This window comes from Acipenser ruthenus, chromosome 9, assembly GCF_902713425.1.
Source record: "Acipenser ruthenus chromosome 9, fAciRut3.2 maternal haplotype, whole genome shotgun sequence".
NCBI classification, from domain to species: domain Eukaryota; kingdom Metazoa; phylum Chordata; class Actinopteri; order Acipenseriformes; family Acipenseridae; genus Acipenser; species Acipenser ruthenus.
The window spans coordinates 10979911-11007259 of NC_081197.1; the positions used below are offsets into that span (position 1 = coordinate 10979911).

At 37.2% G+C, this 27349-nt stretch overlaps 1 protein-coding gene across 1 annotated transcript; it reads right to left on the minus strand.

The window, feature by feature from the left end:
• Positions 1-11418: 11418 nt before the first annotated feature.
• On the minus strand, positions 11419-26977 carry LOC117406150 (melatonin receptor type 1B-B). Its single transcript, XM_034923123.2, has 2 exons — positions 26467-26977; positions 11419-12505 (listed from the first exon to the last, which is right to left on the minus strand). Exons 1-2 carry the CDS (start codon positions 26657-26659, stop codon positions 11661-11663), a joined length of 1038 nt encoding a protein of 345 aa, XP_034779014.1. The 5' UTR covers positions 26660-26977; the 3' UTR covers positions 11419-11660.
• Between the last annotated feature and the right edge of the window lie 372 nt (positions 26978-27349).

Here is a 27349-nt window from a genome sequence, read left to right on the forward strand (position 1 = left end):
AATGGGAAAGCTCATGGGATCAGTTGTATTCTAGCTTCTAGTTTTCTCCTTCAAGATTGTATCTATGTTTTTTCACTCTCTTACCATTTGTGTTACAGTTTCTGTTTATGCTGAATATTTTTCATTTTCAGTTTTAATACCCCTGACCCCATTTCCCTAAACCCGCCATGTTGAGTTCGCTGTCATTCCATGATCACACCAGGGACTGCCGTGCTGTGCACTGAGCATGAATGTGGGCGATCCATAATTCCTTTTTGACGTCTGACGTCTGACGTTTATTAGCCACTTAGGGACAAAAACCATTGTGGCAAATCAGCTGCAGGGCAAAAGTTCACTCATCTTGTCTGCAAACAGACAAGGCTTTTATAGAAGTGAAGCCTTCCCACCTTATTAAGTACTGCTACGGCACTTTTGACACAACCATGTAACAGCTCATAGTGTGGGTTTCCAAGTTGGCACCTCTAAATCTGCAGTAGCATTTGCTAGGAGTTTCATACTTTGGAGGTCACTAAATCCATTTCCAATATAAAAAAGTCATTGCCTTGCTCAAGGAAAAGAGTGAGTCACATATTACAAATAAGGGTCAGAATATTGGCCTACCCTTGTGTAAATATACTTACTCTCTCTGCACTGCATACTGCAAATAATGAAACAACATGATTGACTTTTGCATCATTCACAATCAAGTATTCAACACCTGATGTTCATGCATTATTCAGATATTGTGAACAAGGTTTTAGGTGTGTTAAATGTATATATGTGGTGTCTACTTTCCATGATCTGTGTACAGCTGCAAATTGAGAAAGTATCACGTCACCTCATTTTCAGTAGAATCTGTTGAAATTTCACCTATAAATTCCAAATTCATTCTGAACAAAAAGGTGTTTGTTTCAGCCTAATGAATAGTATGTTTCTCTGCTATATTGAGAAGGGAATGTTAAACATACTTTTATCAATATTTTCTGTTATTCAAAAATGTAAATTAAAAACTTCTATATGTCTGTATAGTCCAGCCGGAATGCAACATCTTTGGGTTGAATTGTGCACTTTTTTAATGAAACTTGGTACAGTTCCTCATTAGGAATCCCTGAATGATTTAGGATATGGAGGCACTCCAGAAATTTTTTTTTGCAGTTATAGGGTTTTTTAGGTAGACCTCAGATGCGATTTTCTGCCATTTCAGACATATTCCTGATTACAACTACACCACATGCCATAATTAAAACCATTATATTTCTTACCCCAATAGTAGAAAATGTTTCATGCCAAAAATATGGCAAAATAACATGTATTCAAATACTTGCCTGAGAGGGACTTGCTGAATCTAAATGTTAGTTAGTGTGGGTACATGCCAATTATTTATTTTGTTGTTTTTAAACACTAGCAATTTAACAACAAAACTATTTGCCTCTTAACTTGCTTAAAATTAAGCACTTTGCTTAAATCCATGCTGGTTTTTTTTATGAATGTGATCCAGGATCGTTCATAATCCATACATGATACAGATAAGGGTGTCTGCTAATAATTAAATAATAATAGATTACTTCAATACTATTGGCTGTAAAATAGATACATTGGTTCCTAATTATTTTGGTTTGGTCTTGTTCATCTACCTGGATTATTTTCAGAAATGTTAGCAAAAAAACTGTTGCTTTGCACATTACCATGGGTAGTAGATATGTCAATTTAAAAAAAAAATAAGCCCAGTGCACTTTATTCCTTTCAGAAAAAAAGGGTCACATTTTACACTTGCTTTGTAAAGAACTCTCTCTCCAGTTTCTGGGTGTGAGTTGGTCTCGTAACCTGGAGATCCTGGTTCAGTCCTCAGCCTCTACTTCTGTATTGTGTTAAGAGTTTGGATGCACATTTCCGGTAGTTCTTTACAATAACGTCCAGAAGGTAAAGACCCCAACCCTTGTTGGTTATTTCATTTGCCATGGCACCATCTGCATGGGTGATGAAATGTTAAAACATAGACTTGTAGGGTTGTTTTAGTGATGAGAGACTTCAGTTCTGTATTTGTCACAGTTGTTTTCTGAATAAAATGCTTTCCTTAACACAATTGTCTTTGTGTGAGATGTCACCAGATGACTAACTGGTGTCCCAAGAGCAGACACACATGTTTGTTTTGTGAATATTTTTAATTGTGTACACTCATGGCTGCCAACCTTTGTTGGCAGATAGGTTGTAAAATTAACTATATGTAGGTTATACAAAGCAATTTAAATGCAATATATATAACAGAGGAATTCTGAATCCGCAAAAATGACCTGTAAAAGCTTACGTGTTTTGTTTTATTCTTTTGTTTTCTTGTATTTAATGTTTTATTATTATTATTTGTTTATTTAGCAGACGCCTTTATCCAAGGCAACTTACAGAGACTAGAGTGTGTGAACTATGCATCAGCTGCAGTCACTTACAACAGCATCTCACCAGAAAGACGGAGCACAAGGAGGTATATTGACTTGCTCAAGGTCACACAGTGAGTCAGTGACTGAGCCAGGATTTGAACCAGAGGACCTCCTGGTTACAAACCTTTCTCTTTAACCACCAGACCACACAACCTCCTGTATTTAAAAGTTTTTCTTCTTTGTTAAGCGCCTTGAGATGGCTTGACATAAAAGGCACTCTATAAATACATTTTGATTTGATTTGTAGCTGAAAATTTTAAAGCAGTGTCTGTCTGCTCAGATAAGGGAGTCTGGCTGTTTTGGCACAATTACAGAACATTGGTCTCTGAACCCAGAGATCAAGCTCAATCCTCAGTCAATACCCATCTATAGTGTTAAGAATGCTGACATACTTTCTCAGCAGTTCAGTACAGTTGCATCAAGTTGTTAAATACCATTCCTTCATGTATATTATACAGTATGTGTATATTACAGTTATCGAGCATGATGCACGTTTGCTAGATCTGCATATTTATTCGCTTGTGTTAAACATTTTTTCTTTAAAGCCACATCTCCTGGGAAGGACATATTGGTTGTGTTTGGTGGGGATAGACAGTGTGTGCATACAGCAAGATTGTGTATGTGTGCTCAAGCTTTGTTAAAGTGAGGGGAGAATTGAATGAATCACCTGAATCATCTGAACCTAGAACCGTTTCAGGTCCAGCCACTCTTCAGCAATTCTTACAGTTGCATCCTTTTTGTGACAGACATTTGAATCAGTATTTTCAAACCATTATTATGAGATATGTTAAGCAATGTAATAAAAGCCTTGCAACACAAGCCATCTACAAAGACCAGACTAGATTTTATATCTTATATCTTAAGAAAACTAAGATGCAAGATTTGATTGTTAATTATTATTATTATTATTTATTTCTTAGCAGACGCCCTTATCCAGGGCGATTTACAATCGTAAGCAAATACATTTCAAGTATCACAGTACAAGTAATAATACAATTAAGAGCAAGTTAAATACAATGACTTTGGTTCAAGCAAGTACAAGTGTGACAAAATACAATTCAATAATACAGCAGATAACAGTGATAGTTACATCAGGATATGATTAAATACAAAATACTACAGATTAAACACTTGGCAGATTACAGTACTCTGAAGTACAGGATTAAATGCAGTAAAATAGGGGGCAGATAAGAGCAAGTAAAGCACATTTAAGGAAGGGTGATAAGTGTCCCAGGGGAAAAACAGAGGAGTTCTACAGGTGCTGTCTGAAGAGGTGAGTCTTAAGGAGGCGCCGGAATGTAGTCAGGGACTGGGCAGTCCTGACATCTGTGGGAAGGTCATTCCACCACTGCGGAGCGAGGGTGGAGAAGGAGCGGGCTCTGGAGGCAGGGGAGCGTAGAGGAGGTAGAGCCTGTCTTCTAGTGCAGGCGGAGCGGAGAGGTCGAGTGGGGGTGTAGGGAGAGATGAGGGTCTGGAGGTAGCTGGGTGCAGTCTGGTCAAGGCATTTGTAGGCTAGTACAAGAGTCTTGAACTGGATGCGAGCGGTGATCGGGAGCCGGTGGAGTGAGCGGAGTAGTGGAGTTGCGTGGGAGAAGCGAGGCAGAGAGAACACCAGGCGGGCAGCGGAGTTCTGGATGAGCTGGAGCGGACGGGTGGCGGACGCAGGGAGGCCAGCCAGGAGGGAGTTGCAGTAGTCTAGGCGGGAGAGTACCAGGGCCTGGACCAGGAGCTGGGTGGCGTAGTTGGTGAGGAAGGGTCGGATTCTTCGGATGTTGCTCAGGAAGAATTGGCAAGTGCGTGCCAGAGTGGAGATGTGTTGGGAATAAGAGAGGCAGGAGTCCAGGGTGACTCCGAGGTTCTTAGCGGAGGAAGAGGGAGAGAGTGTGGTAATTAAATAACATTGATAAGAATAATCCAATCTTTTTTTAGAGTCTGTTTTGTATGCATGACACTGAATGTGCATAGTTGTTCAAGAAACCAATAACAGGAATGGTGATAACATATTGATATGCAAAGGTTTTACTGAGATGTTTATTAAATTTTTAGGACACCATTTACAGGTTTAAATACCTGTGATTTCCATAATATACCACACAATTCATTCAGTTGACTACGTTGATTATGTATTTCTGTACTATGTAGTAGATAGCAAATGCATATGTCATCTGTATTAAGTGTTTATACATATTTCATAAGCCACAGAGTCAAATATGGCATGATTTAATATCGTAATTGTTATTTTTTTTGGCTTCCCCCAAGATTGTCTTAAATTATGCAGTATATAAAAACTGCCACCTGGTGCATTCCATGTTATATAAAACCAATTCATCATAATTATTCATTATATTAAGAACAGCGTTTCCACATGGCTTATAGTTTATCAGTGTCAATTATACTCCATTATAGGCATAATATGGTGTCCTAATGTAAACAGAGTTTGAATCTCACAGTGGCATTGATCAAAATTCACATCAAGAAACACTTCAATTATGCATAATAAATCCATAAACAGTTGTTTCAGCTTCATGTACACCAACAGAGTTAATTGCCGGCTTCTGCAAGATTACATGCTCTCAGTTTGTAACAGGACAAAACACAACTGATAATTGTAAACAAACCCAAATCTGGCAAATAAAACAGGTTCTAGTCGGATAGTTACCAGCTGTATTATTAACTCATCACGCCACCAGATAACTGGGAGGCATTAATGCTCCAGTTGTTCTGCAGTGCAGCATGTAAAATGACAAAATATAAGGAAGTGAAGGCAGACTTCTACATGATTATTACCCATGCTGTATTTCTATTACTTGAAATACAGCATTTAAGATTAAATGTTGCTGCTGCCTCCTGGTACCTAATCCCTTCCTAGGCTGTGTACTGCTTCCTGTTCCCAATCTCCTTGGTTCCCATGGCGAAACATGTGGGGATTCCAGGCAATTGTCTATCTAGGATTGAGTAGCCTAACTTAGTGTAATTTAGTGCTAGCAGACTTTATTTCAAGCAACACAGTTTTGTGACCAATCACTACTATATTAAGTTACAAAAATAAATGTGGCACCTGGCACAAGTCTATAGAAAAAAAGGTCCCCTAGCCAGGTGTGATTTATGTGGGTCTTTAGAGGAAAAATGTCTCCTCTAATCAATATGCTCATTACCTTTTCAATACCTATAAAGAGATCATAATTTTATAGTGTCGATGTGCCTCGAAATAACTAACATTGCACTAATACAGGTTGTAACAGTGTGTATGGAACTAAGAATAAGGTTCGACGTACATTACTGGGTTATGGTTTTATTAGTTCATTTAAATGATTTAGAACATGGTTGAAACTGAACAGGAAGGGTCAACATAGTAGGTTTAAAACTGAGATTACAGTGATGGAGATTTTTGATGGTTCTGCTTTAGAAAAGAAAGATGTCAGTACTATTATTATTTATTTCTTAGCAGACGCCCTTATCCAGGGCGACTTACAATCGCAAGCAAATACAAATACATTCAAGTGTTACAATATAAGTCATACAATAAGAACAAGAAATACAATAATTCTCAAGTGTGACAAACCACAATTCAATAATACAGCAGATAATAGTGAAAGTTACATCAGGATATGATTAAGTAGTGATAGTTACATCAGGATATGATTAAGTACAAAATACTACAGATTAAACACTTGGGAGATTACAATATTCTGAGGTACAGGATTAAATGCAGTAAAATAGGGGGCAGATAAGAGCAAAATAAAGCATATTTAAATGAAGGGTGATAGTGTCCCAGGATACAACAGAGGAGTTCTACAGGTGCTGTTTGAAGAGGTGAGTCTTAAGGAGGCGCCGGAATGTGGTCAGGGACTGGGCAGTCCTGACATCTGTAGGAAGGTCGTTCCACCACTGCGGAGCAAGGGTGGAGAAGGAGCGGGCTCGGGAGGCAGGGGAGCGTAGCGGAGGTAGAGCCAGTCTTCTAGTGCAGGCGGAGCGGAGAGGTCGAGTGGGGGTGTAGGGAGAGATGAGGGTCTGGAGGTAGCTGGGTGCAGTCTGATCAAGGCATCTGTAGGCTAGTACAAGAGTCTTGAACTGGATGCGAGCGGTGATCGGGAGCCAGTGGAGCGAGCGGAGTAGTGGAGTAGCGTGGGCGAAGCGAGGTAGAGAGAACACCAGGTGAGCAGCAGAGTTCTGGATGAGCTGGAGCGGACGGGTGGCGGACGCAGGGAGGCCAGCCAGGAGGGAGTTGCAGTAGTCTAGGCGGGAGAGTACCAGGGCCTGGACCAGGAGCTGGGTAGCATAGTTGGTGAGGAAGGGTCGGATTCTTCGGATGTTGCTCAGGAAGAATCTGCAAGTGCGTGCCAGAGTGGAGATGTGCTGGGAATAAGAGAGGCAGGGGTCCAGGGTGACTCCAAGGTTTTTAGCTGAGGAAGAGGGAGAGAGTGTGGTAGATTCCAGAGGAACAGAGATAGAGAGATCAGAGGAGGGGGAGGAGGAGGGAAAGAAAAGGAGGTCAGATTTAGAGAGGTTGAGTTTGAGGTGATGCGAGTGCATCCAGGAACTATAACTTTAGAAATAACCCTTTTGTTTTTGTCAGTACACTGCAAATCAAGAGTTTAACCATTAAATGTAAGTCCCATGCAACATATTATAAACATTTTAGTATTTATACACATAGTAATATTTATTTCGGTAATACAGATCAAAACTATTAAAATAAACACAAAACGTGTTTATAATATATATTTTTAACAGTGTACAATATTATTTGTACACTAGTATTTAACTTTTGTGTAGACAAGGTGAGTCCAGTGGACCCTTTGCAGCGTTTATGAATTTATGGATTAAGTAATTCTTAAAAAAATATCTGTTTTCCATGTAACTTTGAAAATTAACACCAGTGTGATTAATTTCAAGTGTCAGGTGTGGCAAATTGACACTGAAAAACAGGTTTGAGTCAGAAAGAACGTCTGCAGTCAAATCAAGTAGTCGTAGTAGTAATATTAGTATTAATTGTATCATTATTATCTTTGACATAATACACACTTATGATTTGGCTATATAAATATATATTAATAGTATGTACTTAAAAATGTAAATTGAAAGGAATCAATAAGATTTCCAAAACTTTATCAAAATACATGTTATGCATTCACTGAAAGAGCTGATAAGCTAGGATGCCAAGAAAAACACTTCTGCAGGCCATGACATTTCTGTAATACAGTCGGCGTCAGTTTATCAGGACGCCTCAGGAGATGTAAAAAATATCCTGAATAAGCGACTGTCCCTATTAAACGACATGCACAAGAGAGGAGAAGTATTTTGTACTGTTTTTTTTATTTATAAATGAAAAGAAAAATAATGAAATCACATTATGAATAAACGTTAAATGCATCATTTGAAATAGAAGTAAATTCTTTTGGTTTTTATTCCTAAACAAAATTATTTGACTGTTACTTACTCTGTGCCCAAGCCTGTTGAATGTACTGTAAAGGAAAGGATCACCTACAAAAAAGATTTAAAATTTTAAAAAAATCATGCAATAATGTCATTTATAATGGGGCAGATAATTGTTACATTTCCCCAAGAAACATTTGTAATCATTTTCTAATTGGAGTCATAAAACATGAGTCAGTTCTGTTTTGGGTTTAGCAGCAGCCCAAGAAATTAAAACTCAAAAGCCATGATGACAGGTGAGGCAAAAAACACTGGTTTACGCAATCAAGTAATCACTTGATCACTGTACTGTGCTATGCAAACCTGTCTTACTCTGAAAAGCAATCTCTGTTCATCATTTAAAAATACTGTATCCCAATTAAAGGAAGTGACGTCCCAATTAAACAACATAAATAGCACTGGGAGGAACCATTTCCCAGAGTTGGAACCGTTTCCCAGAGTTGGAACCGTCTCCCAGAGTTATGTCCCATTTAAGCAGAAATCACAATTATTAATGTCCCAATCAGTAGCATTGTAAAATCTTACATTTATTGTAAACATCCTTTTTAAAATCAATACTCACTTAATTCATTGTGCAGTTCTTGTAATTTGTGACATCATAGCTAGTCCCTAAATACCCACTGGCCCAGCACAGCACAATTATTTTTCAGCAATTTTTCATAGCGTTACCTATATTTTCATTGTAGAAATAGCCATTGAGCAGCTTTTTTCATTTTGGTGATTTTTTATTTAAACAATGGTTTCATAATAATGTATAAATGTAATAATTAAATCCAATCCCTAACTGAATTTCTGTCCAGGTCAGCACGTTATTTTTCACTGCACTGACAGGCTTCTGTTTATGCACCTTTATTATGAGGCTCTCAGCCCGCAATACAATACACATTTCCTCCACTGGTAAAGGAATACGAGATGCTCAAGAGGTCTTAACAACTCTCATTTCACAGATTTAAACTGTTCAGAACGCAGCGAGCACACAGAAATGGGGTCTATCTTACAAGTTACAGATGAAAAAAGGCTCTTTGAAGCTTCGTTCCAAGTGACTGATTTTATTTTGTCTGGTTCCAGTACTGCATTTGCAATAAAGATACGTTCATATTTACTGTTTACCAAAGCAACGTGCAAACTCTAGACAAAAAATAAAATATAAATCAGAAGCTTCTGACTTTACATATCAGTACCGGATTGCTGTCAACAGGATTCCATATAGTTGTGCTTTCCCTGTGCAAATAGATCATGCATTAATACAACATGCTTAATACCGAGTTGTTTAATTACTACAAAAGGTAAATGTTTCCAAAATAGCCATTTTATGATTTGTGTCCTTTCTTATATTTACAGTGCACTAAAAATACAACTCAGCTGGAGCGGTTTTACTTGGTCTGCTTATTTATACTGGCAAGAGGTGGTGTGGCAGAGCCGGTGTAAATACTTCTGGAAATGTAAGTTTGGCAGGGATGGGGTTAAATCTATCCCTGCCAACAGTCACAGGTGTGGCCATTCCCCTATTAGATAACTGAATGATAATTGGGGAATGGACTCATGTATATAAAGGAAGTAAAATCTTTTGTTTGGTGGAAGGGGTTTTGGAGAACTGGTCGGTGATGGTGATGGTGATGGTGATGGTGATGGTGATGGTGGTGGTGATGGGGATGGGGATGGTGATGGGGATGGTGATGGGGATGGGGATGGTGGTGGTGGTGATGGTGGTGGTGATGATGGTGATGGTTTTATTTGAACCTTTTATTTTGACCCCTGTGCCTATTTTATTTGTTTCTGTTCGTTTCTGTTCTTTGTTTTGTGTTGCAGCTGCAGTGAAAGCACGGTTGTGTACATTTAATAACACGAAACAAAGAACAGGAACAAATAAAACAGGCACAGTGGCCAAAATAAAAGGCTCAAACACAACACATCTGTACTCACACCACTACTGGTCAGGCTGAGCATTCGCCAAACTTACATTTCAAGAAGTATTTACACACCACAGGTGGGTTCAAATAAAGCACTCTGTTCTACAGTGTTGTGGGGTTATGAACATTTCTTTTTCAGTTGAGATTTGAAAATCTAAATAAAATGACCTTGGAGTATTTTGGGGGTGTCGGTCGGGAAACCGGATCCTAAACATATATTTTTTTAGGCCCAAGGGACAGTATACTGTAAAAGCAAACAAATAGAAAACAATAAAAAAGATATAGCATTTACAACACATAGATGCCACATATCAATGCAACCAATTTCCTTGAAACAACTTCAGCTGGTTTAAAGGCTTTTTTATTGTGCTTTTCTGAAGTCAGAATAAGGTGATTTGGGATTACAGTAACCTCAAAATACACTTTTAATAAAATACATTCCACATGCAAAAAGTGTGGATGTTACATGTTAGTGTTTTCTGCGATGCTCAAACAAATTATGCTTAATTTACAATTGTGTTGCTAAAATCAATAATCCACATAATAAAACAAAAAAGTGCTGGTATGAAGAAATACGAGAGCACAGAGTTATGTGAAAACAAACCCTTTTCTTTCATTTGGAAATGTTCCACACCCCGATTATACATGATTATGCATAAACCATGCCTTATGAGATGAATCAATATTGTAACTGAGAAACATCTCAATAACATATCTGATTGTGTTCTTCGATAAGTGCCACGGCTGCAGTAAAACTGGCAGTCCAAATAACAATACCATTTTTTTTTTTTTTTTTTTACAAAAACCTCTTCAGTGTCTGTACTACACTTCTTCAAGGATATATGTACCCTCTTCCGTGCATAATTCATTAGTCTAGACCAGTGACTATGATTTTAGTGCACAATTTAAATACAGGCTGTATAAATATTGACATTATTAATTGAAACTAAGAAACTAATACTGGATCAGTTTTACATATAATTTGGGTTATTAATACATTTCAACAATTTTCATAGAGCTTGTAATATAAACTTTAATACAGTGACATTGTAGATAGATGTTCTTTTTATGTGGTGTGAAGAATTTGTGAGCTAAAACCTTCAGTTTGAGTTGAATGGATATTTCCCCCAAAATGAAAGAACGTTTGGAACCACTCGATTTGAATTTGGTTTTGTACACAAATCATCACAATAGATATATGGAATTTATTTATTTTTTTCAATAAAGAAATAGACAACTTATCATCCAATGCCTTCACCTATTAACTTGTGTTGCATTTGAACTCTTTCACCCTCTCTCATGTATTGGTCTTTTTCTTAAAGGTACAAGCCTCAATTAAAGGCTTGGTGATTAAACTGTTATTCAATTATATGTATTTTTCAGTTTTTCGCACTGATACCCCCCACCACTACCACAACCACAAATTAGCACAGATAATTATTTTATTGTACATGATGAAAATGAAAAGCTAATGAAAGCCAAATGAGTCATTTGCCCCAATGAATGACTTCCATCCAAGTAACTACATATTTCATGTATGAGTGTGTGTGTGTATATATATATATATATATATATATATATATATATATATATATATATATATATATATATATATTTATATATATATATATATATATATATTAATAAACTTGGTTTTCCGAGTTTAGTTGCTTAAATGTATAGCTTCAACAGCAGAAATAGGCAACCTGAGGTGTATGTAAGGATATGATATATAAGCATAATATATTACATTGTGAATGGCACTCCAATATTTCTTAAAATGAAACACATGTATTTTCATGTTACTTTTTTTTTTTTTACAATATGCTCCTTTTTGCATCTATACCGGCAGTATATGACTACCACGCTGGACATATTATTATTACACACTGTTGCATTTCACTCAGTTATTGTTGTTTAAAGCTGGGGAGGGCTTGCTTTTCATCCCATCTGTCCCTCCTTTAGATGTCTCCTGGAAGAGTCGTGGCATCCACAGTGACATAATAATCCGTTTATACTCCTTCCTGAAATTCTGATTGAGCAGTCCATAGATTATTGCATTAAGGCAACTGTTAAAATAAGCCATGAAATAACTTACAACAAACAGCCACACTGGGATTTTTGGTGCTATCTCCTTTGGATTGATAGCCACTGCAAGTCCAATAAAGTTCAGAGGAGCCCAGCAAATGGCAAAGAGCACAAACACCACAAACATAGTTAAAAAGTTTCTCAAGTCACTGGGTTTCAGTCTGGGCTTGACTTCACTCTTAGCCTTTCTTCTAACTTGAATCACTAAGATCCATATCCTTAGATAACAGAAAGTTACAACCGTAATGGGTACCAAGAAATGGATTACCACTACAGTAATAGTGTATGAGGAACTCACTGTCTGAGCAAAAGTGCAAGAGTAGACACGAGGGTCATACTGAAGGGAACCGACAAAAAAATTTGGCACAATGGCAACTATCGTCAACACCCAAATCAGGAACACAAACAGCAGGGTGTTTCTGTAGCTGTAGAGTTTATCGTAGGCAAAGCTGTGGCAGATGTAGCAGTATCTGTTTACTGCTATTCCAGCGATGTTGAAGATGGAGCCAATCACACTCAAGCCCATTAAGAAGCCACTCACTTTACATTGGATATCCCCCAAGGCCCATCCATCGTGGAAAATGGCGAACAGCACAAGCGGGTATGGGTAGAATGCCACAACTAGATCAGCGAAAGCCAGGCTCACAACAAACACATTGCCTGTGGGAGAGAAACAAATGTGTTTTAACATTTAACATACAGAACATTCAGGTAAGGTTAAAAAAAAAAAGGGTACATACTTCGGACATGTATTTTTGAAAATATATCAATATCAGACAGCAAATGTGCATGGGGTCCAATTTCGGAATGGATTTTGTTTCAGTATTAGAAACCATTCTTTTTAATGAAAACTCTTGATTTCTTGTTTCAGGTTTGTGCCCACCTGTGACAGAGACAAAGTGATTCTTGGTGATACATCTCCCTCCCGACCTATGAGGGAGCTGTGTAAAGGGAACAGAGTACCCAGGACTGGATGGCCAGACAATTCATTCCCAGGGTTAGGTGGAAGTTAGTCATCTAGAAAGGGAATCATCGACTCGGAAGGGAAACGATGTGGCAGCCGTGGATTGGAGGCGCTGCTGCACTCGTTAATCAAGGGGTCATGATAGATGGTACAAAAGGGGCATTACCTCTCAAATGCCTAAGTTAATCTAAATAGCTTAAAAATAATAATAATAATAATCAATAAAAAAATACTTTGGATTCTCTGTAGCCATCTGTTGACCTGCAGAGCATTCAACAAATTACATCACATTTCCTTTACATCTATACATTACCCCTCTCTTGAATTTAAGGTTACTGTAGGTCAATGGCTTTTTTAGGGTTTCTGGTTATATTATTCCTAAATAAGACTCATGAAATCTTTATATTTGCCTGTCTGTAAATACCCATAGTCAGTTGGCAGGTTTGCCCCCAACAGAGATAAGGTGTGGAAAGATGCAGCAGATTTGAATGTATTGCTTGTCAGGATGCTGGGGCCTGAACTCAGTTCATCGTTTAAATTCACAACTACCATCACTGTAGCTACAGGAACCTGAACCGAACCAACAGAACCATAGAATACAAGAATACAATAGTGGTCAAAATGTATAATACTAATGGACACAGATGTTAGAATGCCAAGATAGGGCTTTTCCCAGCATTCAAAATGAATACAATAAACAACAGAACATTTGCAATAATAGATTTTAAAAAGTTATGCCAGTAATGTAAAAACTATGAACATAGGCAAAGTCAATAACACAAACATTAGTTTCTGCTTCACCAAAATATTCTCCAAAAAACAAACTGATTGACTCATGCCTGCCATCTTATCTGGCATCCTGGCCAAGGTATCATTATTTATCATTATCTATCACGCATGCAGAGGTTTTCTGGGTGAAGTAAAGATTGGGAGAATAAAAAAGGGAGGAGTTGGGAGGGAAAGGAGTTACATTACAATGGCCATCCGGTTGTCAGTGCAGGTTTTCTGTTGCTAGTGCTCTGACTAAGTCGAATCAGAGTGTATTCCTGCTTGCAGTTTGTCTGGAGCCGAAGCCCTTTATTTCTGGAGATGGGCTGTACAGTGAGGTCTTCATAGGGGTGGCTGCTTATCTGCTCCCTGTCCTGCAGAGGCCCTGGAGCCTTTTCCTACAGAAACGACCAGTGCAGTGAAGCCTTTGTGGGGTCACCTGCTTCCTTGTTCCCTGACCTGCTTAAGCCCTTGAGCACTTTGCCATGTTGTAGGGTTGTATAGGTTTATTCTGGACTCAATTTAACACTAAATTCCACTTTATATGTTTATATTCAATTGGCTTTTGATGGAAACTTGAAGACGTTTTTATTTTGGTGTTTTTGTATTAATATTTATTATTGTGATTAATGATTATGTTATAACATAATAATTATCTTGTGAAAACGGAAAGAATTAGCATAATCATCTTGTGAAAATGGAAATATTTAGCATAATTATCTCGTGAAAACGGAAATCATGCTTTGTTTTTGCTCTATAATAATGCTTTGCTTTCATGAAATATTTATAAACTGTTATTGAAAAGCCACTGTTTAAATATGTACAAAGTCAGTAAAAAGCTAAAAGCTATCTGAGATTCAATATGTTCATTACACTTGGGCATCTGCTAGTGCATTGTGACTTTGCTGTTGCTGTTTATGCCTACAAGCGGGTCATTGTTAAATCAATGCCATTTCAAAATTTGGACAACCAGCGTTTCTCTCTTGGGCCGAGTCTTGTCAGGCAGTTTCAGAGTGAGGTAAATGTAGCATTTCACTCCTGGATCATTTAAAATGCTGATGTAAACTGAGAGAATTTGAGAAGTGTTGAATAGGAATGTAAATAACGACATGGAAATATTAATATTGAAAGTAAGAGGTCATTAAACACAGGTGAACATTTTCCTAGAATATATTCAATCAATATATTGTGGTAACAGTAACATGGGAATTGGGGGGTGGCTGGTTTGTACCACAGTCAACATTTAACAAAATTAAATTCTCTGTTTGTAGAATGGCAGTGTTTTAAAAACGGAAGCATACTAGAAGGAACAAATACCACAGAACTGCAGTCCAAGGGCTTGTCAATAGAGATGAATGGGAGCCAGATGGTGAAGTGGGTTAATGCCAAATCTGGTCACAAGTGAATGACTTTGGCATACTCACTGTGCCTGAGGGTGGGACAAAACACATTAAAAATAGACAATGTTTGTTCTAAACCTGTTCAGCACTAAAGAATATCCAAAATGTCAATAATATGACAAGACACTGCAATACGTATTCATATTTTAAAATATAGAAATGCTAAAAGAAACTAATAAAATAATTTCACAAATGCTTTGTCTTTCTCAATGTATTCAATTGTAATGTTTTTTTAGAGGGCTTTTGGAATATTTTAACATATTAGTAACACCGCATTACTGTATATTTTGTAGTATTACCGCAATCTTACTGCATCCTACAGTATATCAATGCTAACATACTGTTGTACTATTTTTTCCCCCTTTCTGAGTTATGTAATAAAAAACAATGGCAAAGCAGTATTGGAAATCAAGTATTAGCATGTAGGTAAGATTCATACATTTTTGTAAACACTACCAATTCTATTTTGAAAACTATAGACAGCTTCATATCCAACTGTCAAAACTGACCAACTGAATCTACTGTAGCAAGATGTTTCTATTTGTTTATAATAAATATATATTTAACCTTCAACATTATTATTATTATTTATTTCTTAGCAGACGCCCTCATCCAGGGCGACTTACAATTGTTACAAGATTATACATTATATCACATTATACAGATATCACATTATTTTACATACAATTCCCCATTTATACAGTTGGGTTTTTACTGGAGCAATCTAGGTAAAGTACCTTGCTCAAGGGTACAGCAGCAGTGTCCCCTACTGGGGATTGAACCCACGACCCTCCAGAGCCCTAACCACTAATCCACACTGCTGCCCATTATCCTTATTTCCTTAGTTCTTTAGGGTGTAACTCTTGTAAATCATTCATCAAATAATTATCCTGTTACTTTTAATACCTAACCATGTGGACACTGTCCTATCTCCCTTTAATCTTTCAATATACTTTTCCATTAGATATCACATAAACCCGGTCTTGATTCTATTGATTTTCACCTTGTCACATTAAAGTCACAATCTCAGATGTGCTGAACATTCACTATTGGTAAAAAGTTGAAATTATCTCTAAACATTATTTAGAAATTTAAGCTATAGGAGGTATTTTCTTTCTTATTCAACACCACATGTCAAATGAAAGTGTTTCTGTTTTCCAGGCTGGTTTGTGACAGTCACTTTTCACTAGTGACCTTAAAATGCCTTTACACAAGATGTTAAAGAACTGTACAGTATAATCCTTTCACGGGGATTGTAGGTTATCAGAGTCAAAACTCCATGTAACAGTAATGTTGGGCACACTGATCCCATGCACTGAAGCATTACCTGAACTGTCTTTACTGGCATACATATTTTATGATGACTTAAGACAGTGTAAGACAGGTCAACTCACATGCTCAGCGTTCTTGCCATCTAGGCCAGTTATCATTCGGCATAGAGGTATTTCAAAGGGTCCTACTAAATAGCAAGCCAGCATCAATAAAAACGATTGTTCTTGCCCTCACCAGATATGTGGTCTTACCATTCTATTTAAGAATGCATTACATGCAACATGTGCTTTTACACAGCAACAAAAAAAAGGTATCAAACAAAAATACTATAAAAATAACTCCTAAAATAATACACCACCTCAGAGCTATGGAATGCCAAAGACAATGAGATTTCTAGAATCCCCCATGCAAAACGACAGGGGTCGTAAAAATTAAGAAAAATTTAATAAAATGTACAAAATTCAACATGGTTATTCATGGTTAAGTATAATCAGTTACAGCTGATTAAAAAGATAAAAATAATATCATCAATAAAATCATTGTATTACACACAGCATGGGAAAAATGCAACAGATTTTTCTAAGTAATTCTGTTTTTTGTCGTAAATCACCTTCATATGAATTCATGTCAGGGGGTCTTACACCTTGTAATGAAATATAAACAATGATATACTGAGGTCAATAAAACCATCAACATGAACTACACAAGTGTATATATATATATATATATATATATATATATATATATATATATATATATATATATATACATAAACTCCTATAGATTACTATATTTAATCTGGGATTCATAAGAACAACGTTAGCCTTTCAAATCCAATGACAGTGCCAGCTTTGAAGATGAAATCCGATTGAAATTTAACAAAAGGCAGATAAAAAAGCAGTAGATTCATCATCTTTAGAGTGCTTATATTTATTACCACTATTTTTCTTCCCAATTTAAAATATCCAATTACATCCCCCATTTGGAGAACTGAAGTCAGTGGGCATCCTCTGTTGCCATGAGCAGTCACTCATGAGAGCATGTAAAAGAGCTTCTGGCCATTGATGGCCGAAGGCCAGCCTTGCAGGGAGCCTAGTCAGTAGGGTCAGCTGTAGCCCAGTGTGGAGAAAAAGTCTCTGACAATTTGCCTCCCTAACCTGCGGGAGCGCCAGAGCCAATGCAATGCTCCCTATGGAATCCCCAGTGAAGACCAGCAACTTTGTGCAGCCAGGACGTGAAACTGCCTTCCCTGAATATGACTCACTATTGCACACTACACAGTTGTACTTTTGTCAGGTAAGCCACTCAGCATTAAAACAGATTCCCCATCTTTTGAGACATAAAAGTGTGCAATTACATTGTAATGCTTTGGAGATTTAATAAAGTAATGTCTTCCATGAAAAAAAAAACAAGTAATAAGGCGCAATAGAGCAGTAATAAAAAACTATACTCAGGCTCTCTGTTGCAAGTTTAATACGTTGTGTATTGATCATTTATTAAGCAAACTGTAATTAGACAAAAATAAGTTCCGTCGTGCATCAAACTATATTTATGCACAGTTTAAAACCCCTCAGCAGCCAATCAGTGTGCAGCATCCGAACATTCAGTTTTATAAATATTCTTAACAAAATACACTGCAGGCCCATTGTGCCATAAAAGGATGGTAATAACAACAATGTAGTCTTCTCTATCTTTCTGTAACTCAGAATTATTGGTGGTTTGGGTTGCTTGATTACACCATTCCAACATTGAACCCTCATTTATTCAATTAATTAATACATTTAATTTTGGTGTGTGTATTTAAACCTAATTACATTCAACCTAAAGTGTATTTCTGTTTTCTATGAAGTTCATCTAGTAATGCTGATGAATATAGTAATACAATAAATGTAAGACCCAGTTTCCCCAGGTATTGTTTGGTAAAAAGCTGATAAGTACTTTATCATGTTCTGTGATGAACTTTAACAAGGAGTACACAATACTGCACTTTCAGCCCTTTTAAGAGTCTAGGTGGCCACCATGTCTATACAACTAAACAATACAATGACCCTAAAATAAATATGCTGTCTTGGTCTCTCCATTACATGACATATGATGTCTCTTTGGCATTCCCTTTTATTAGGCACCCAAAACCTGTTCCCCGGCGATAACATAACACTGTAAAAAAAAAGAAAAAAATCACAAAGGTTTCCATTGACAGGACAGCAGAGCAACCAGCCGCAGAATGACAAATCTGATTGAAATTTGAGCGAATAGGACATGTAACTGACTTGTATTATTAAAATCCAGAGGAAGGAAAGACCAAATGCCTTGTCATGTAATAGCTATATCTAGATGGCATATCAAGTTTCTTTGGCACAAAAAAAAATGACTCTGTATTGGATTTTACCCGTTCGGAAGACTCCTATAGTTACTGCTTTAATATTCAGGTCAGCCTGCTGTAGTTTTGGAGACAATGGGTCGCAGCACACATCTGACATCTACCAGAAAACAAATTAATCTGTTAATTAATTTTCAAAAGGACTCACGTTGTGATTAACTTAATTCGGAAGCACCTACAAGGTGTTGCATATGCTCTGTGTATAAAATGAACTGGGTAATTGGCAGGGCTTAGCATACAGAAGAAAACGTGTTGAGTTTTTATCACGAAATGTTTTTAGGGCTAACAGTTTCACGTGATCATTTCTCCTATACAATCTGAAAATGGAGGAGAGCATTGATATTGAATGAGCAATGCCATAGTGATAATATGGTCTGCCTGCATACATATCAATCAGATTGACCATTTTTGATAATGTCTATATACAAGCTTGCCCAGCAACATGTTCATTGAGACCCATGCTCAAATAATCTGTACTGATTTGTAGGACAATAAACAGGTAAAAAAAAGAGTCCATCTTTCTAAAGAGTCCTGCCCCTATAAATCACAATTAAAGGAAATGGAGATCAGCTAGCCTTGTCTCTATGACAACCAGAGGGATAAAGTGAGGTCCCTGTTATTTTGGGTTAAACTTATTTTAAAATTGTAACAAAAAGATGAGAAAGGGAGTAGGATTTGCTTGGTAACTATAACAACAAATGATAAAGTGAGGTCCACTGATGAAGAGTGACCGCGCCCTTGCCCTGCCACTGCATCTATGCAAAATAAATGGAGTAATCACAATTAAAATGAAGAATAGAAAGGTTTACAGAAACTGTAAATTAGAAAATGCAATAAATGTGTATTTACAGGAAGGTTGATATCTGTAAAATGTGCTTTTCTAAAAAGGGTTTATTTGAACATTTCATGAAAGTAAATTACTAGCTAAGCAGCTAGAAGAAGTGCATAGCAGTCTATGACATTGATTTCTTAGATTAATGTGCTGATTTATGCCATTTTGATATTAACCTTCTTTTCTACTTTTGCACCGTATTTTATTCACAAACTTTTGATAAAATGTATAAAAGATATAACAGTGGGAGGAGTATGTTCAACCATTACACCCGTTAATTAATTATCTTTATTTGGGTATCTAAACACCAATTCTCCCTGCAGATAGCTTTTGAAACAAGCTAACAAATGCTATCATTGTAATATGTTCTTGTATTTGGTACTGTCCTTGGCCACAGCTGTACAATACACAACTCATAACCCAGTCCATGTTACACTTCAGTGTAAGTACTTATACAGTGCTTCAGTGCCACTTAATAAAAAACAGGAATTACAGGATACTGTAGCACCTCACTTTCTAAAGGGTCTTGGATACAAGCAATCAACAATGATACAGTTTACAAAGAAACGGGCTTATTATTATTAATATTTTCATAGCTTGTCATCTGGCTGCTGAATTGTAGAGTGTGTGAAACTATTCCTGCAGTCTAAAAAAAAATGATGGTTACAGATGGGTTTATAACCACATGCTTTAAAGTTGCCTACCTCTTAGCAGAAGAAAACAAACAGATTAAATATTGTGCCATGCAATTCAATGTTAGGCTATATTTAAGCACAAGCAGTCTGGCACTGATCTTGGTGTTCACTGGTCCAAGGTAACCTGAATTCTCTCCCCAAACCCCACACAGAGAAACCTGTGATCAGTGCCCTATTGATACTTACAGCCCTGAAGAACAAAGACTGCTCAACTAAAACAGCAGCCAGTGGCTTAAAATGCATTTACATATTGTTACAGACAGAAGTGAACAGCATGCACTGTTAGCTGGTTGATTTTCATAACCTTGGTTCTCAAATTGTAATTTCCATATTCCTCCAAATTTAAGACACCCTCGAATTTAAGGTGCAGCCTAAATTTCCCACCCTCAACTTGGGGAAAAAAAATAAAAAATCAAATACAGATGCATTTACAAAGATTAATTTACTCATACAGTGTGTAACGACGTATGGAGGCCGTCACATAGAGCATTACAGTTATGTGCTGCTTCTCATTTTCAGTTGTGATTACTCGCACATGTTTTTTCTCCCTTTTTGTGAACTGTGGTATTTGCGTGGCAAGTGGCAAAAAATACAGAGGTGTGATTAAAACTAAGCCTAATAACGAAACGCTGCTGCTGTGGTAAACAGGAAGGCTTGCCCGGAGCTGAGCTGATCGGGAGGTCCTGATTGGCTGGGAGGCATGCCCGGGGAGCCTACACCTGCTTAAACACAGCAGTGCCAGTTCGAGGCTACTGCACCACAGCCATACACAGGTGGACGCTGAGCGACAGCTTGCTTTGTGTTTACATCGAGGAGGAGAGCGTCCGCTCTGCAGGATAACTACTACAGAACCCTTCAACTGCCAGTCAGTCACGTTGCTGTGTGTGTACTCGGGCAGTCACGTCTTTTGGTGCCGATTTTAATACAATACTATTTAATACAATACTATACTGTACTCAAATTAAAGATGCAGGCCATTTTTTAGAAGAAAAATTGGTTAAAAAAAGTGTGGCTTAAATTTGAAGGAATACAGTATGTCAGTGTATTCAGACCAGTGGTCTGCTCCTGATATTGTTTCCATTTCAATTACAAATAAATATATACTCAAAAATGAATAAAATGAGACTCAAGTTGGTGTTGTAAGATATTGCTTTTCATTTGCTGCAGCTTTGTGTTTTGTGTTTGAGCAAACAGAAATCCCCTTGCTCTATGTTGATTTTGACTATGCTACAGCAGGTTTTTGAAGTTGGTGTCTGCGCTCTTTCAGATAAGTAAATGTCAAGGGAATTCACAAAATCTGGGTAAATTAGTCAAGGGCGCAGTACTGTGGGCACATAATCACTGACTTGATAAACAATGGCAGATTCAGAGAACACTACCTGCAAGTTACATCCATTGAAACCTCGAAGACAGTAGTACAAACAGTTGCTAATAGTTTACATAAAAATCCCTTTATCCAAGCTAGAAATGAGTTTTCTTGAAGCTGAGATTTAGACGGAAAAGAAAGGATGAATCTTAACTTGGTTCTTAGCTATCTGGATTGATTAACATGCTGCGTATACCAACCCATGTTGCTAATACCAACAACAACTGTGGCAAAAATACTGTTTAAATACAGAATACTGATGACAGACAGCAAAAACATTGGTCATGGAGCGTTCAAATTCTTAACATGAGCACTAAGATCCACATTTAGATAATAATTTATGATGCTTCAACATGCAGGCTGAACAAAAATACCTTCTTGTGCTTCTTGTTAGTGCTTTCTTACTGTTCCCCTATTGGGGAATGTAGACATGATCTTTATGTACAACTAAAACTACAAAAAAAAATCTAACTGTGCTTTAAATCCACCACTGAACGCTCCAACAGTCAAATTGAAAACCTGTTGCACATTTTAGACAGTAGACCTGTTCAAAATGCTAGCCATTATCAAATACATTTTCACTTGAGTTTTTATCAGTGAAGAAATAGACATGGTAATGGACAGTATATTTTCTAGTCACCACAAAACAGGCTTGGTTCTGGCATTTTCACTTAAGCAGGTGATGGGAGCAACTACGAGCCCCATAGGAGAGGTGCTGTTACTATTGATGGCAGGGGGGCAGAAAGAAAGGCGGCCAACAAAGCTTCAACAAAAGCGTCAGAAATTCACAAACTGGGCAATTAAACCAATGAAAGATGTAGATTATATGGTTTTAATTGGTATAAAGCTAGCAATGAGAAATATCTGGTAAAATATGACAGGTGTTGTTTGACTGTGAGCTGATAGCTGCCTTAGTCAATGGCTTGGCCCACAGGCAACCCAGCTGTACAGTATCTGTTTTATTTGTTTGTGCTTCAAGCAGAACTTCATTTTTCAAACTGATTTTTTGTTTTTTTGGAAGATCATTTGAAGCGGTGTAATTGTGGGCTGCAAGCTGCCTTATGACATAACCCAGGTCAAACAGCTGCATTTAAAAAATATATATATATATATATTTGCTTGTTTGATTGCAAAAACAGTATAACAGCATCCTACAGTCTGTCTCATATAAACCGTTCATTTCACTATGACTATGGGCGAGATTGTTTGTTTAGAGCTTGTTAAGTAATATCAGTGCACAGTCAGTGGGGTGTCCTATTAAAATCATCTGTGTTGTGCCCATTTCCTGGCGCCTAATTATTTTATGTATTTCCCTGCCTGGGGTTACTGTTTAGTGGAAGTGGACGTATGATGCGCATCAGAGTTGTGCGTATATCTAAAGAATCGTTTGTCCAATTGTCACACAATTTCCAAAGCATCTTCCTTAGCACAAGTTATATAATGTATCATGTCTGGGTATATGGAGGCTGTCTGTGTGTCTGTCTGCCCAATTGTTTAATTGTGTTGAAACTTGCTAAGGAGATTCTTTAACACAAGCTACTGAGTGTATCATAATATGAGGTCTATAGAGGCATCCTGTTTGTCTGCCTGGCTCTGTACATATAGCTAGATATATGCGTATTCATTATGATAACATTTGATCTGGACATACTTTAGTACCAGCTATTATTAATATCAGAATCTAGGGATAAACAAGACATCTGTCTATCTGTTTGTAGGCCAAAATTACATTTTTACATGTGTGTAAAGTGGATGTAGTTCATGGTGATCCATGTTAAGGACAGTTAGGACAGCTGAGTCCTGTATTAACCCAACTAGGATTGGTTACAAGAAGGGTTGTAACCTTGCTCTGGAGCATCAGCAAACCTCTAACTAACTGCCATTCTTTTCATTAAAAAATGTTGCAAACCACAGAGGTTTTGGCTATAGATCTGTATAGAAAAAGTAAAGCCACTTGGGGCCCTTGTTGCTATTTAAGTAACATACAGTAAACAGAATGCCTGTGCTGATAATTGAAAAGGCTGTGATGCTTGGATCAGATTCTGCAAAATGCTGCTTATACAATACATCATACAGCATTGAAAAGATCTTAAACAACAGCTGAATGTCATTCTTTTTTTCTGCTCCCTTTTAGAACATGTGGCCAGGTCGAATGGATAATCAATAAATCTATGAACACTTGGCCATCTGTCTTATCAGGGAGGGGATTCGAACCCCAGCCCTGCCATATTTAACACAAACGTGAAACAAGCTTTATTTATAAACAAACCACATAAACTACCAAACCATTTAAACACATTTCAAGCAGGGATCCAAAAAGTTACACTGCAACAGTCCTTGAATCCTGCTCATTAGTCTAACTTAGGCTGAGGGATTAATTTGCTATATGATGTGGATGCTCTAGTCAAATAGACTTATGCCATGTGCGCACTATAACTGAATGCTGAACAGTCAACACAATACCGTCTCACTGGCAATTGAAACGCACACACTATGAAATGACTAAATAAACATGCCTGAAACAAGCTAGTTCTCAGCCTAAATAATGGGAAGATTGATCTCTTAAAAACATGTCTAAGTGTTCATACTTGCCCTGTTTCTGAACTATTTTCTTTGATGTTGAAATGTGCAAGTCAAGATTTGGTCTAACCTGATATCTTAGCTAATTAACACTCCACAGTCTCAAAAGGTTGCTAAACAGGGAAAGGTATTAGCAGCAAATCTCAATGAGAGAAACGTTGGGCCATTTTCAAAAATCTTTTACCACAAGTTAAAATACTTTATATCATCTACATTTCCCTAATATTTCATCTCTTACCTGTTCAACATATTATTATTATGTGTGCTATTATAAACAAAACAAAAAAAGACTTTGTGTATGACAATCTTTTATAAAAGTGTCCTTTTAGGTTGTACAGGAGAACTTCAGAGGGCATATGCCTATGGGAGAATGATCATTATAAAGTGGCAAGACAAGATGAAGCAATCTCATTGGCTAACAAGTGTTCCAACCTGTACTTATACGCATTTTGAAACATGGTCCAAATTATGCAGGTCTTGGCTGTTTCACCGAGCAACACCCCTAAGCTTACAGATATTGATATATTCCTCAACTCAGAACCTGATTGGCTGAGATGATCTGTGAACTATAAGATTTGCTTTTAGAATTTATCCCAGCTGTTTAAAGTCACTAGAGTAGTTGCACCCTGAAGAGTTCTGGTGCTGTACTCTTTTCTGTATCGATTAAAAAGAACTAAACAGAACTTTAAAATAGGTAGGCCAATACACTTTTAAGTATTTGGTCTCTGCTTTACAGAAAATGTATTTTAATAGGAAACACTGGGCCAGATTCTCAGAGCTATTTACATTACATGACTGTCTGATAATATTTCATACAGAACAGTGTTTTTTTTTATAACAACACAATTCATTTGTTTTATTCTTCTAATCTCATTTCTTTCTGATCAGAAAAATCACGGAATAGTACATGGAAGCATATGAGGCTTCCACTCCAACTCGTGCCCCTAACAGTTTTTTTTTATGTAATTCTTATTTTTTTAAGAATATACTGACCTGAGTTCTATAAAATCTTTTCAAATTGAACCAAACAGAGATAAACTGAATCATAAGTTGATGATTCATATTTGGATTGTGCCACTGCCCAAATACACCAGTACACGTTACAGAACTACAAATACTTTTCAAATTCCTACTACAAAAAAATAACGATCATAGATGCATCCGGCAGGTAATGGACAGTTGTCCATCACTTTTCTTAAGCTATGCTTCTTTGAATATCGATAAGAGATCCATCTAAATGCTGGCAAAGCATTACACTTTCAGCTGACATTAGGACAAGAGCAGCCAGCTAACCCGGCGAGCCTTTCACACACAATAGTACAGTATCTTGAAACTCCAGACAGGTCCGAAATGCTGAGGTTGCATCACTGTCTTACATTGATTTCCTCCCCACACATGCACGGATTCAAGCACCCAAAGGAGCGCTGGCTCTAGAACTTACACAAAAGCAAACGCACTCATTGCTTTGCTATCGAGACTTGTTATATATTCTGGCGTAGTCATGTTTTACACGTTAGCTCGTAATAATTCAATAACATTGTTCTAAACCACTTTTCAGAAAATGACAGAACTGTCTAGCTGGAAGCACATTGCTGTTCGATCTGACTTGCTTAAACACTCGCATGTCTATCATTTTAAATAAGGTTAGCGGACAATTATGGACGCTCAATTTGAACTTTTTTTGGTTTGTTTTTTAGTTTCCATATTTTAGCGTTGTGGTGTTAACATTCCATGACTAAAAATTAAGTAAAGCCTCAAATGGAATTCGCTTGCCCTGCACATTAAACCAGTCTCATTTACACTTATTTTCAAAGAACATTTATGTTTGATTAACTACGTTTTTTTTTGTTTTTTTTTGCTGTTGTTGTTTTTTCACCACAAATTGAAGACGTGGTGTGTGTTTCAAAACTCTTTCTAATTACATGTCCATTGTTACCTATTTTGACCAGCTGCTTTGGCATAACTGTTTTGCAGTACCGCGTCCCTATTATGTTGTTAATGGTGTTTTCCTTAATGGAATATCACCATTAGATTATTAGTAAATAACATTCATGATACCAAATATGTTAATTAATATAGTTTAACTGCACACTTTTTTTGTATTTGATGACGTTTACATAACACATTTTACAATACACAAAACTGATGACTTGTTTGTAATGTTCTTTATAATTGCAATATATACAGCAAAAACAAAACAAAAAACAACATGAAACAGACTTGTTAACACAATATAATCCTGACTGGAAGTGACAACTTATACCCTTCTGAAGTGTTATTTGCTAAAACTATATAATCGTTTAAATCGTTACCTGATAGTAGTTATAAAAAGCAGAAAATGAATGGCGCTTTGATTTGCCTTACCTGCATTTCTAAGTTTCCTATTTCTGAGTACTGAAATAATCACCAAAAGATTGCCCAAGATATCCACAACGGTGGTGAAAATCAGCACGCTGGCCAGCGCTGTCACTGCCCAGGCAGGTCGAGAACTCCCTGCCAGCATTCGACTCTCTCCGAGTTCCGTGGAGTTCCTAAGGACAGAAACATTGTCTGGCATCTCTAAAAGCTTGGTTTTGTTCTTCTGCTTTTCCCCTTTCCTATCATTGAAAGACACGTTCAGTGAAAATAAGAAAAAAATAATACAATATAGTCGGTTGGTTGGCAAATAAAAAAGACCTACTAAGTAAAAGCAGTATTCAGATGGTGCTTCTCGTTCTTCGTCGTGGTAATAGTTCGTACTTCCAATAGAATGGCTGGAGATCCCAGGGAGCGCACAGTTTATAATATAGCGCACAGTTATGCGAATCTAATTTTTATATTCACTATTGATCGGGTAGCTGCAGGCGTAGGTACTCACATGCCCAGGTTTTTTTTTTTTTTTAATATAAGATTTACATAAACAGCCAGTAGTTGGAAGTGAATGTGTTTTGAAACGACATGCAGCTGGATTGGACAGTAACTTGACCTGTGCTGCTTTCTGGCGCAGCCTCCTGTCTGCTTTCCATTGAGCAGCAACAGCAACTTGATGAAGTAGTTCATGGTAAATCTGCTATGCAATCAGAAGTGATTCAGCGAGAGGGCTGGCTTTCATTGAGAAAGGGGGACGCAAGGTGGAGGCATTCAGACACACAGCATGAACACAAATCTAATTCAATTTCTAGCGACTTTCTTCAACAGGAGGCAGCGATACAGGGATACACTGTGGAGCATATTTAATCACAACGTGTGCGACCACCACATGTGTTTA